The sequence below is a fragment of the Ammodytes marinus genome, assembly GCF_949987685.1.
Source record: "Ammodytes marinus genome assembly, chromosome: 20".
In the NCBI taxonomy this organism is placed as follows: Eukaryota; Metazoa; Chordata; class Actinopteri; order Uranoscopiformes; family Ammodytidae; genus Ammodytes; species Ammodytes marinus.
The window spans coordinates 9,523,462-9,536,856 of NC_137224.1; the positions used below are offsets into that span (position 1 = coordinate 9,523,462).

The 13,395-nt window shown below is 41.4% G+C and overlaps 1 protein-coding gene across 1 annotated transcript in view; it reads left to right on the forward strand.

Annotated features, from left to right (window-relative positions):
* The window catches only part of kcnh4b (potassium voltage-gated channel, subfamily H (eag-related), member 4b), a gene marked incomplete at both ends in the record, with an annotated part of 34,278 nt that extends 24,031 nt beyond the window's left edge, over window positions 1-10,247 (forward strand). The window contains 7 exons of the mRNA XM_080049740.1: window positions 995-1,194; window positions 1,488-1,737; window positions 1,834-2,048; window positions 5,939-6,261; window positions 7,322-7,575; window positions 8,740-8,801; window positions 9,549-10,247. Of these exons, the coding sequence (XP_079905866.1) occupies window positions 995-1,194; window positions 1,488-1,737; window positions 1,834-2,048; window positions 5,939-6,261; window positions 7,322-7,575; window positions 8,740-8,801; window positions 9,549-10,247 (2,003 nt within the window). The remainder of the gene's footprint in view (window positions 1-994; window positions 1,195-1,487; window positions 1,738-1,833; window positions 2,049-5,938; window positions 6,262-7,321; window positions 7,576-8,739; window positions 8,802-9,548) is intronic.
* Window positions 10,248-13,395: the final 3,148 nt, after the last annotated feature.

The window sequence follows — 13,395 nt, forward strand, 5'->3', positions numbered from 1 at the left end:
ACCACCACACCAGGCTGAAATAAATAAACAGAACCAGCAGATGTAGGCTACATGTAACGTCCTGTACACTATGATTATTGCTGCAGTGTCCAGGTGCTTTACCTGAAAGTATTGTTGCATACAGTATGTGGGAGTATAGTGTCCACGTTTCTGAGGTGACCATGTAACAAGTGGGAAATTAGCGGAAAAACATGCTGTGTTGAAAGGGCGCACAATACGCACACGTCATTAACCTACGCTTAGATAAATTACAAATTGCCTGGGACTTTTTGTTGCTAGGTTTGATACCCTCATTTCAATGCAAAATTATCCACACAATACATGGTTGAAAAGGAAACCAAAGTAGTTTATTGAAACCATATGGGGGAGGGGTGACTCCGCGCTGTCACTGGGCGTCTGCATCACCTGCAACGAAGGGAGATTGATTAGTGAAACCTTCGCACTCTTCCTTTTTGTTTGGGTCTGGAACTCCTGCCACTTCTTCCTCACAGCGCGCCTGTCACGCAGGCCACATGGGCTGGAGGGGGACATCTTTTCGGCTATGGCCTGCCGAACACGGTTCTTCACCGTGATGTTCTTTTTGCCCCTTGTTCCCCCGAATAAAACTCCCCGGCGCTGCCAGACCTCGTCCACTAAGACGCCCATCTCCTCCGCGGTAAACGACGGTGCCCGCTTGTTTCTTTTGCTGCCGCTTTCTTCCATTCTCACGTGTGTGCCTATATCCACGGCCACAGGGTATATATGCGCTAATGGGCTTGATTACTACTTGGATACACTTGTTGCCACACACACACCTGCACCCACTGAATCTGGGAAACGCAGCCAATATTGGTAGTGATAAGGGCCTTATGTGCATGTTCTATTAAAAGCAGGAAAAGTAACCTTCAAGATGTTTTTTCAACCTATCCAAATTGTAACTGGATAAAAAATTTAAATAGCATTCAAGCTATTATCAATTACTGTCTTTCATGCTATTCTTTTCCAACTCCCACAGCGCTGATGCACGCCCTGGTCTTCGGTAACGTATCGGCCATCATCCAGCGTATGTACTCACGGCGTTCTCTCTACCACACACGCATAAAGGACCTTAAAGACTTCATCCGTGTCCACCGTCTGCCCCAGCAAATTAAACAGCGCATGCTGGAGTTCTTCCAGACCACCTGGTCTGTCAACAATGGTATAGATGCCCACCAGGTAGGAGTCCCTCTCACTGTTGTTGACATGCAATATTTTTGTTCACAGTGCTTTTGCCTTACAGAAACTCCAGGGAAGTGTTTAAATTACATTTGAGCCCTGAAATCTGTTGTATGATCTATTCAAGACCTTCTACACCTGTAATTGTTTATGATCTGTCATAACACATGGCTGCTGTACACAATCAGGTGACATCCTATAGAAATTTAAAGGAGAGTAACTGGTGGCTGCGCAGTCCATTCCCAAGTTACCGATCAGTGTCACACCTCATTTCATCTGTCACACATCCCCAGCTCCTGCAAGACTTCCCTGATGAGCTACGGGCCGACATCGCCATGCATCTGAATAAGGACATCCTCCAGCTGCCTGTCTTTAAGGGGGCCAGTCGGGGCTGTATGCGGTCACTCTCCCTCCATATAAAAACCTCTTTCTGCATCCCTGGAGAGTACCTCATTCGTCAGGGTGACGCACTGCATGCATACTACTTTGTCTGCACCGGGTCTTTGGAGGTGCTGAAAGACAGCATGGTGCTGGCATTATTAGGTTTGTGTTGTAGCCAACTGTTTTTTTTAAGGCATTATGTTTAAATTTGTTATGGGGTAATAGAAAGAATGTGAATATTTATGGTTTCCATTATAGGAAAGGGGGACCTGATTGGTTCTGACCTGCCTGGAATAGACCAGGTGATCAAGACCAATGCTGACGTGAAGGCGCTGACCTACTGCGACCTCCAGTATATCAATGTGCGTGGCCTGAGAGAAGTGCTGGGCCTTTACCCTGAGTACGGCAGTGTGTTTGCCTCAGACATCCATAACAACCTCACCTACAACCTGCGTGAGGGCAGCCAAGGCGAGGTACTACAAACACACTCACACACACAAACGGAAAACTGGTGATGATCAAACCTAGAGAACTCAGAAATTCAACATGTGTTGTTTCATTGCATTTCAATGCTACTGAATATTTGTTCCTACTGTCCCACTGGATTTCAAGCCTGTATGATAGTTTAACTCAAAGTATGTGTTAAATTATTCCATTTAACAGACTGTACAGCCTAACTGTAAACCCCCCCCCCCCCCCCCTTACATTTGTCTGACCATGGAACAGAGCTTACAACACTCCAGGCGACACATTTGTGCCCCTAAGGTGCCTTTGTCACTCTCCTTGACACTTGTTCTACCACAGCGACCAAAGGGCTGTTAGTGGATGATTGTCACACCAATTACCACGCGTGGGTGCCACTGTCAGGCGGCCATATCGCTTTCCTGTTGCCTCCCCAAAGCACAGGGGGATGGCATTACACCCAGACACTGACCTCTTCTCAGTTATTTAAAGCCCCTGTAAACCCAAATCCACAAAATCCTTTTAACTATGTAATTTGTTAGTTGCACGATTGTAAGCATCTGAAAAGAGTTAGGAATATTTTTAAATTCAATTAGAGATATTGTCATTTACATTTGATAGACGTTACAGAAATTCTGTTGAGATTAGGCAAACACTGCTCTGGTTGTTATGACACAATAAGTATTTGAACAAATCACCGCAGTTATCTGCCGGAAAGTTCTATAAAAATAATGACTGTTGCATTTAAGACCGTTTGATATGGCCACGCCCACACAGTCCTGTCAAATGGTCTAGACAGTAAAAAAAAAAAAAAATGTGTACTTGCCTTTCCCTTTGTTTGCTAAGTAAGTAGTTTATTCATTTTTTGTGGGAAAACAACCTTACCTGTATTAATGAGGTCTTAAAGTTGGGTATGAGTTGTGCCACTGGTCAGCATAGATAAAATCAGGTACCTTACAGAACCCATGCATGAAATACAAAAAAAAGTCATTATTGGAGAAAAGTGAACTATTGTTATTAATATATGTTATTAGTATTGAACTATACGTTTCTGTGAACAAAGATAGTTTGATGTGTCAATGCCATGTAGCCTACAATACAAGAGTTATTACAGCCTTTAATTCTGATTTAAGCAGGCCTGTCTGGTGTGACAGATTGTGACTACTAGCTCTCTACTTTTGTCACACCATCTGCTCAGAGTTGATGTTCAAGCACAAAGCCAGGGCATAGGAACCTCCCTTGCAGGATGAGGAAGTGCTCAGCTACCTGGTTGAACTGCCAGGTCCCAAAGACACACACACACACACACACACACACACACACATATCCTCACTGTGTGTGGTTTGATATGAGGGTTTCTCTAGGATGGGAGTTACGACACTTGAGAGACACTTAATAATTGTATGCTGACTGTACAGCAATCAGTCAATTCTGGGGAAATACAGCCAAAGAAACAGATTGTAGGGAAGCCTATTGCAGTGAAGGTATTATGACATAGACTCAGCCTATCGTCTGAAAGGGAAAAGACACAGACTGCCAGATAGAAAATTAGGCCCTTTAGTCAACTCCATAATTTTATTTCTTTAAAGACTTCTTATATAATCATAGCAAGTGTTTTACCTGGAGCATCTCAAAACTACGACTGTAAAAATGTGACTGTACTTTCCTGGGCAGAGGGGGAAGGTCATTCCATGGCAAAGGAACCTCATATGACAACAACAGTTGAACAAAATTGATCAAGGCAGCCACTGGTGACCAGTGTTGGGAGTTCAATAAAAACAGGATGTTTTTGAAAGCTCCAGACAAGATGAGCTCGATGTGTTTGACATGTTGGATGGGTTAACAATACCAACCAGGTGTGCGCTGAATGAGTACAGAGAGGAGATGAGAAAAAATGTCATATCAATTGTGCCAGGTGGTTTTTGTCCCAAATTATCCACCAACACCTGTTTCTAAATTAATGTATTGTGAAGACAAAGCCAAGCATCGCTCAATTATGCTTTATTTTCTACCTATAACACTTGATTTTAGATCGATTTTAGATTTTAGCTCATATAGTTATGGGGTTATGTGAGGCCACAAGGCACATCATCATAAACATACGCCATAGTTTTAGTAAGTTTTAGTCAGTGTACAAAGACAGATCACACGAGATGTGTTCTGGAAAGATAGCACATTTGTGAGTGACAGGAAAAAGTTCCTCAATTAAATCCTTGTAAGCCCACTTTGCTATGTAGGACCCTTGTGGCATTAGTGCTCCATTAATTGATATCGATGTTCAATTAACGTAATTTGGCACCAATATCGCTCGTTGGCTAGTTGATCATTCCACGTTGCTCCAGGGATAGTTTTCTTTCTCAGGAGAATTTGTGGCTGCCTATGAATAGATTGACAGATTTGTCCCCTTTCTCTCACACAGCTCCACCGTCTGAAGATATGCTCAGTGTCACAGCTAAGGTTATATTTTTGCTTTAATTGCCTTTTAGTGGTGATGACTTATAAACTCAGTATTGTGGCTCAATGAAGGATTACATTTAATGAGTAGTAGCCTCAGTGAATTGGCTTCCTGTGTTGAATAGCGTTAGTGGCACTTTACTGGTAGAGGGACAGACTGTGGCTTGTGTTGTCACATTGAGCCATGTCGTAAGAAGCATATTCTTCACACACACGGGGAAGAATTCACACCACCACAGTTTTCATTTGCTATCCTGCTGGTTGTGATTATGCTAAATTGCACTCAATTTATACACACACCAGCAGAAAGTGTAGAAAAAAGGATTTGTGATTCAGCTTGTATAACAGTTGTATCACTGTCCAGGTCTTTGAAATAGAGGCAAATTGGAAAACTGTTCCAGTGGATAAAACAGTACAACATAACACATGTTATTATTTTTTATAATCAAAATGTGAACAGTTTTGTTCAAACAAAGACATCCCTGAAATTGATTAAAGGTTCCCTGTGGAGTTTTTGGCCTCTAGTAGTGCTATGGGGCTGATTTTCTTTTTTATTCTATTCTTTTTTCCCCTGCAGTGCCTCAGCAGGTATTCAAAAACAAGCAGGCATTCTCAAGTGAGTTCATTTAAAATTCAATTATCTTTTCCCACTTGTTTTCAACATACTTGTACATTGTGGTAATAATGATATTCGACTAGACATGATCACCGCAAAGTTTTGTAGTGGGCGTGGGCCTGGTTTTTAGTTGTTTTTTCAAGGTAAAAAAACCCAGTGTTTTCTGGGACATCCTGTATTGTTAGTGAGTACTGCGGGAGGGTGTGTGCAAGGACTTCCCCTACACTTTGAAACTCATTGGAAACGGAGAGAGCCGTTTAGTCCCTGGAGCTAGCTCACTAACTGGGTCAGTAGCTCTGATAATGGGGAACCTTGTGAGCTACTTTTCTCACTGCTATACCGTATGTACTGAGTATGCTGATCGACCTGCCCTAATTTGTCTCTTCTTGCGCTTTTATTAACAATAAAATATAATATGAAAAACGATTAGTTTCGTTTATGCAGAGGCATACAGGCATCCATGGTTGGAGTGTAACAGATTTGTTAGCGGAAACAAGTTGAGTGATTAAAATATGTATCAGCTGTAACTCATTCAAATCTAAAGACGCAATTATTAGTATTTATCAGCAGCTATCTAAATAAATAGGATTTCTATGTGCCACCTAAAGTAATGTGAGTCGCATTTTAAATAAGATATTCTATTATTACTACAATATTTAAAATAAATTGAATAGTCATGTCATTATTATTCCAGTATTGACTGACGGCTTTGTCAGGGTTGGTATTTTCACTAACGAACACAAATCAGTCATTTTAGGATACGTGCACCTATCTGTAGTGTAAAGTAAAGTGTACAGTTCTCAATGCTAATGTATTTTGCTGTTTTTGCAGGATCCCAAGTTCCCCCCCTCTATAGATGGAACAAATGTGAATGACCCCGACGATAGCCCCCACCTCTCTCCGGGGACCCGCTCACGTCGCACCCTGCTGCCCAACTTCGCCAGCCCTGTGCGCCGCACCTCTCTGGGGAACTTCCTGGGTGAAGAGCTGCGGCAGCTCAACCCCCTGCGACTCTGCCGTTCACCCAACCTCAGCCGAGCCAAGAAAGAGCACAGCACCCCCACAGCCCAGGGAGAGTCAGGGGCTGAGCAGAAGCCTTTCAAGCTGCTCATCCCGACTTTCACTTGCTTTGAACCCCCTGATCTCAGTCCGAGGTATTGTGGAAGCTATCATTTCAAAACAATGGCTGCATTCCAAATCACATACTCTTCTTCTTTTTTCCATTCGGTAGGCAGGCACACACTTGGGACCTAGTTTTACTTAATTTCATCATAACCTTGTACTTGCCTCTTACTAGTATATCCGTTGCATGGCTTGTTATTTTCACTCGGAGGCTCCGTCAATGTGACGTAACCTCTGGTGCGCACTGGATTGTGGGTCGGAATCGCCCAAAAAACATGCTCATTTCGACACTAAAAATAACGACCGGATGTAGGGTATTTTTCGGCATGCTGCATTTGACCACAAAAAGTGGGACATCCTAAATCTTTTTATTCAATACTGAATAGCAAGGAAGTATTGGGATTGGAATGCTGGGAATATGTTGGGAAGATTAGTTACATAGTCATTGTGTTTCCTTCTTCTTAAACACAATTTTTTATTAACTACGTACACCTACTATCACGTCTTTCTTATACACTTTGTTTCAACCTGATCTGGTCTGTTCAAAGTATTGAGGCAATGTTTCACTGTGATATTAATTGCTTCACAATTAATGCCTTTTCTATGCATCCCACTGGATGTCATTGACCACGTTATGTCTAGATATTCAGCCTTATTTGTAATAAGCCTTAGAACGTCTAAAATTATCTAAGGAAGATGTCGTTGTAATGGACACCTAAAGTCATGCCACAAAAAACCTGCATCATCCACTTAATGTAAATGGAGTGCATTTGCATTGCATATTTCAACAGATGTCACTGCATTTCATTACCAGAGCACCTTATCCTCCTGCCCCAACCATCTGTATTCATAATGTATCCCTAAGAGATCCAGCAAGTCCTGGATATGGGTAAGTGCTGGTTCATAGAGCTCAGGTATCCTCTCCCCTCCAGTACCGCGCTCTTCTCCTCATGTTCAAAACCCGCATGGGCCCATGCCAGCCGCAGCTCTCATGGCACATTCCCGGGTCGCCTGCTGGCTCCGACGATAATTGAAAAAGCTCTACTGTTACATTAACTTGCGCTTCCCTTCCTCTTCACCCCTCCCCACCAGGGTCGTAGACGGCATCGAAGACAATGAACACACGTTCCATTTCAACGTGGAGCAGCGAGGGCATGACGCCAGTGCAATAGGCGGCTCCCAAGGTAAGCCAAACCACCTCCAGCGGCGAGGGTCACCCGGGTGCCAGATGGCTGGAGGTAAACTCAAAGAGTTCAAAGCAGTGGATACTCCAATGCCGCGCTGCCTCCTTCTGGGGAAATATGAGAGAGTGCAGAGGAATGACATGACAGCCAGGTGTCCGAAGAGTCAGAGAACATGTTAAAGGACAGCTGAGGTGAAAGCAAGGTGCAGATCACCTGACCTGAGCTTTCACTGAACATCATTCAATAATATCAGTTCAGCTTAGTTAGTTTAGCTTCCAACTCATTTATTTCAGTATAAAAACTATTTTAGTATAGAAAGAGATGCACATAATAGCAGCAATCTATTTACAATACAGTTTGCCAGTTTTAGACATCCTATAGTACCTTCTGGAGGATTGCTTGCGTTTTGTTTAGCATTTTTCAAGTTTCTGCCTTAATGATTCACACTGCTCTGTCTGCTGTCATACTGGTCAAGTTTTCACGAGCTTCCTTCTTGTAGTGCCAAACATACTGGAGAAACATGACATTGTCAAGACACTTTCTACGAAGCATGTGTAAACCATTTCTTAAGATATAGAGACATAAGGATAGACATACAAATATAAACAATATCCAATTCAATAGCTATCAAACATTTTTTGGAGTGATTTGCAGAATATCACATGTATAATGTAGTCTAGTATAACAGAACTTAAAACTACATGTAGGGGAGACCGGGGAATCTTGTCACACGGGTAAGTTGTCACAATGGTCATATCTCCATCACAAGAGGGTAGAAAGAAAGAAATCTTAACAGTATCATGTGCAACTCAATGTTCCGAACTCATTTTTCTCTTTACATTCAGTTAAGTCAATATAATGCTAATTGTCCACTTTTTTTTTTATTCAAACATAAACATAAAAAACAAAACTGCATAATGTATGTAATAAAACTTTGATAAAGTAAGTATGTTCAATTATGTTATTTGTGAATAGAATAAAGGAAGGTTAAGGTGTATTTTGATACTTACTACTTATGTTGTATGGAGCAATAGCACCAATGTCACTTTGGGGCAAGTTGTCTCACTGCTGTTGGGGCAACTTGTCACTTTTGACAACTTAGAACCAACCCTTGGGGTCCTTACTGACTACCGTCTGCTACCCTGGTTGTAACTGCTTTGAATGACTCGGTTGCTTGTATTTATATTGTTATCTGATTTGTTTGTGTTTATTGCAATAGATTCTCGATAAAAATCACAGAATCTATTGACTCCTTTTTGACGCTGTATTGATATTGATATGTCCGAGTTTTGTGCTACTATGTCAGCTGCTTTATGTTTATTTCAGATGCAACTCTGCTGCTAGATACAGAGGAGGTCAGCCAGAGCATCTGTCAACTCAACCAAAAGGTATAGTACAGACCTTTTACCATAATTTAATTACAGCAAAGATGATGTAGAATCAACTTTGTTTTCTAACTATCTCATCAGCCTTTCTTTTTTATTCGTATTTTGGATGGACTGAATATGAACTACAGGAAGAAAAATACAACCTACTTTCTTTTTCAACATTTAAATATGACTACCTGTTTTAGTCGTTAGAAAAGGATTCACTGACATGAGTGCGGATCAACAAAATAAGCAGGTTTTTTCTCATAGTTACATTTATGGCATCTCATCCCGTAAATCAGCTATGGTTTGGTACTGGTATTTTAGATGGAGTCAGCTATTCTGGAGAAAGCTTGTTGTCAATATTACCTTTTGTGAAAATCAGTGAATATCTCCTCATGATCCATCTCAGTCTGCACTCTTAATTTGGATGCAAATAAAGTGAAAGCAGGTGCAGTGAGACAGGATCCAGTTGGGCCCAGGTAGGTGCTGTCTGAGTTTTATATTAATTTATCAGCAGGGCACTTCTGCAATGCAGACGATAGGCAGGAGTGCTGACTCCACAATCAGAAGAGTTAGAAAGAGAGAGAGAGAGAAAATATGAAAACCTAACTACCTGCTGCCAGGTAACTTCCTAACTTCCTCTCCCTCTTTGTACTTTGAAGCTGTACTTGTGTAATTTACCACATTAGGAATTATGCAAAGTAGGATAGAAATGATCTAAGTCTTTTAATGTCACCGCTAAATTGTGTGCTCTCTCTACCACAGATGGGCATGCTAAACCAGGAAGTATCTGAGCTCACTAAGGGCCTGCACCACATAGTACATCTACTCCAGGCCAATGTGTCCATGCATCACCACCAAGCCTCCAGCCCATCACAGCCTCACAGTGTCCAAATGGCCCCGCCTACTGGCCACCAGAGCTACGGTGGAAATGCTGAAACCCAAAAAGAGAGCCGCGGTCGGTCTCAATCGTCCAGTCCACCCGTTCAACCCCGCCTGCCCCTCTTTGTAAACTCTGACAACAGACGTCTCTGTGCTAGCACGACCACCATCAGCCAGTCCCATCCCACTGTAGGTACGTCCACACGCAGCCTGTTGGATTCATCACCCAGTACCTACCCGCATCTCTGCCTGCCACCCGACTCTCATCTCAACTTATCACCAGTCACACATGAGAACATTCGTGTTCTGATGTCCGCACCGGGATCTCATAACCTGATCCAGGAAACCATGTTTTTACACACTGAAAACCTGCACCCTGGGTCTGCCTCTCCGCCCACAATGCCAGGTCAACTTCCAGTGGGCAACGTAGCTGCAGTGGAACACACCAATCTGGAGTGCCTGCTGGGGTTAGGGGGCTCCACAGATAGCAGGGACAGTGAAAGCCAGTCGTCACGGAGGTCCAGCAATGGCTTCCAGACTCAGAGCTCGGACCAGTCATGGTGTCTGGAACTCAACGATTAAAGCGTTACCTACATGTGACTTCTGATAGTGTTTAAAGAGACTCTGCTGGAGATCCTCAGTGTGTAGTTCCCCCTCAAAAGTCCTGGGCTCCCATATTTGTCAAACTCAACTTACACCACTTCTATGCAAAAAGCATGTCATCTGTGCATTATCTTGGCTTAACTGAATTGTGGCTTCCAGTATATATATTGTAAATTTTTCCAACATATGTAGAGTAATATGCAGTTGATGATACCTGTTACCTCCTTGCATGGTAAAGTTTTTTATTCTTTTTCCTAAGGAAAATGTTTCCAAATCAATGTGTAAGCATTCTATATGACAACCTGTTGATTGTATACACGGATACTGTTTTATTAGCAGAGGAACAGAAATGACATGTGTCAGGTTGCAGACAGGGAATAGAGTGCATCACACAGCATACGATGGTTTCTTGTTTTGAGTTGAATGTCTTTCTCAGTTAAACGTGTTTTATTTGGGAGTTCTTTGACTATGGATATCTAACATCCAAACTCCACTAAGTACATAGTACATTATTTATGATTTCAGTTTTTATTCCATTGATCATCTCTAGTTTTACACTCTCCTTAAGAATCCTTGAGGAGAGTTTTTTCCTTACCAAGGCATTAAAGATAGCGCTGTGAAATGAGTTGAATTGCTCTTACCACTAAATGTATAAAATCTTGAGAAGTTCTCTCACAAGATTCCACAATTCTATAAACAGGATACATCTGAGGAAAAATGAAAACTAAATAAGTAGACATATTTTGCTGAAATGTGGGTTCCATGAAATATTTAGTACTGTTATTACTTTACAAATGTGAATGCCTCCAGGGAAGTAAAGAAACATTAGCTCACAATATTCAGAGTATTCAATAAATGTGTTATTTTTGAATGATTCCTCTTTGGTTGATAAAATAAAGAATAAAAAAATCACTGTGTGCTTTACTTTGGTGTCACACTGGATGTTCATAATTTCTTCTGAATGTGAAACATATCGGACAAGTGAACAAAAAGGGATGTGGGAAAATGGGTTTTCAATGGAGAGGTCGAAGGTTGACTGCGCTTTAGACCTGCCTCCTTGTGCTGAACTAAAATATAATCTTATATTTGACAAAAAATCTCAAATGAAAGCCATCCTTAAGCTTTTTGAGCTGCTGTCAAGTTGAAAAATTTGTAAATTCTTTTCAATCAACTTTTACGGAATGTGAAGCCCACTGAGGCAAATGGCTATTTGTGATATTGATTTGGTATTAACATAACCCCAAACTCACTAACTGCACAGCCACTGAGCTGATTACACTCATCCTTTTACAATAAAGAAGAAAATGTCTGCAAGTTGAATAATATCTGGTGAGAACACAAGCTCTCCAGTCGGCTTTCTTAAAAAAAAGAAAAGAAAGGATTTGCAGCTGTTGATTCTCTCATTAGTGGCTGTGAATTCAATGAGTTTTTTGGGTGAACGCTGGTTTATCCCCTGTTTTTATTCTGGATGATCTGTCGTGACTCTCAATCCGATTATGTAAGTGAATGTACAGTACAGCCTACCATCAGTGTCCTGTTTTTGATTAGAGAGAAATGTGTGAATGACTCTGGTTGACATAAGCTACATTTTAAGCGCTTTCGGTTAGATCAGCACAGTAAAAAACAATATTTTTCTCATTTAGGGTTTTAACACACACACACACATACACACACAAACGGAAGGAAACTCCCCAAAAAAGAAAGATAAAAAAACTGAATGGTTCGTGTTTGTTTTGTGTTTGTCTCCTGTCCTCTGGCTCCGTTTCAGCAGTTTCCTCATGTCAACAACACACTGGAGGACACAAAAAGTACAGCCTTCCACACTGATTTCAATACAAACAAACAAAAACAATCATTTTCTTCTAACAGTGCTGTTATTACTCAAACCTTGTGAGGACTGCACTTATTACAGTGCTGGGAACATTATTATTATAGAAGTCATGATAGATCCTGCTTGTGTGGCTATGGTGTTCTGGAGGGGTAATCATTTACCACACACTGCAGTGCTTTTTCCTGTAAGTCAGTGGTTCCACAGTGACGAGTCACTCTGTGAGGAAAACCCAGGAGACAATTTCACAACTTTAAAATAAACTGAATTTGCAACAATAATGTGAAGATTGGGAAACAAAAGTGGATAAAAAGGAAGCCAGGGCATCAAGGCTCCAGTAGGACGATTCACCAGGTGAGGAATCTTTCAACTTTCTAAATGTGTGGATTCTAAAGCTGTGACATCTACTCTTCTAACACTTTTCTTACTATTTTTTTTAATAGAATTACAGAGATTTGCACTTTTACATCGACATCTTGAAAACATGAAGACTGTGATTCTTGCTCTTTTTGTATTGTTGGCTGTCAGCCAGAGTGAGTTCACCTACAATCCTACTGTTTATTTTTAGCTGTCTCCAGAATCTCTGACTCCACCTTTACACTATATACGGTGAACACTATATATATATTTTTGTTGTTTTTTGTAGGTGACGCCTTGAAGTGTAACTGTGGAGGGCTAAGGCGCTGTTCGGGCTCCGTGGAGACCTGCTACAGTACGGACAGTGTCTGCGCCAGCGTCATCATTAATGCTGGATCCAGTAAGTCCTTTAGTCCCAATAAAATGACACAGTTACCACTAAGAAGAAGACAACAATACTTTGTTTTCCCTGATGCTCCACCTTGTCCTTTCACAGCTCCCAACTACTTTCAGGGTTGCATGAAATCAAGAGACTGCAGTCTGATGAACCGTCCAGGTACATCATCTTCCACCTGCTGCAGGACTGATCTGTGCAACTGATAAATGAACCCCATCATCTTCATCATCAACACATTCTCTGATGAATTCATATGCTGCCACCATTTAGTGTCTATTTTACCATTTTCATAATAAAGAGCAATGTGTTTGATATCCAGCTGTTTTGCACTTGTTGTGCCTCATTATTTTCTTATTTTTCTTCCAATTTCTCTTTTTATATACAGTGATTTGGGGTATGTATCATTCTTTATAAAGGCTTATAATGGCATGACAGCAAACTGACCAACACTAGCTCAAAATGTGAGCAGATTCCATATTCACTATGATCCACTTTTACAGTTTGACCAGTTTTTAAAGGGCGACTTGGATCATATGCAGATCAGA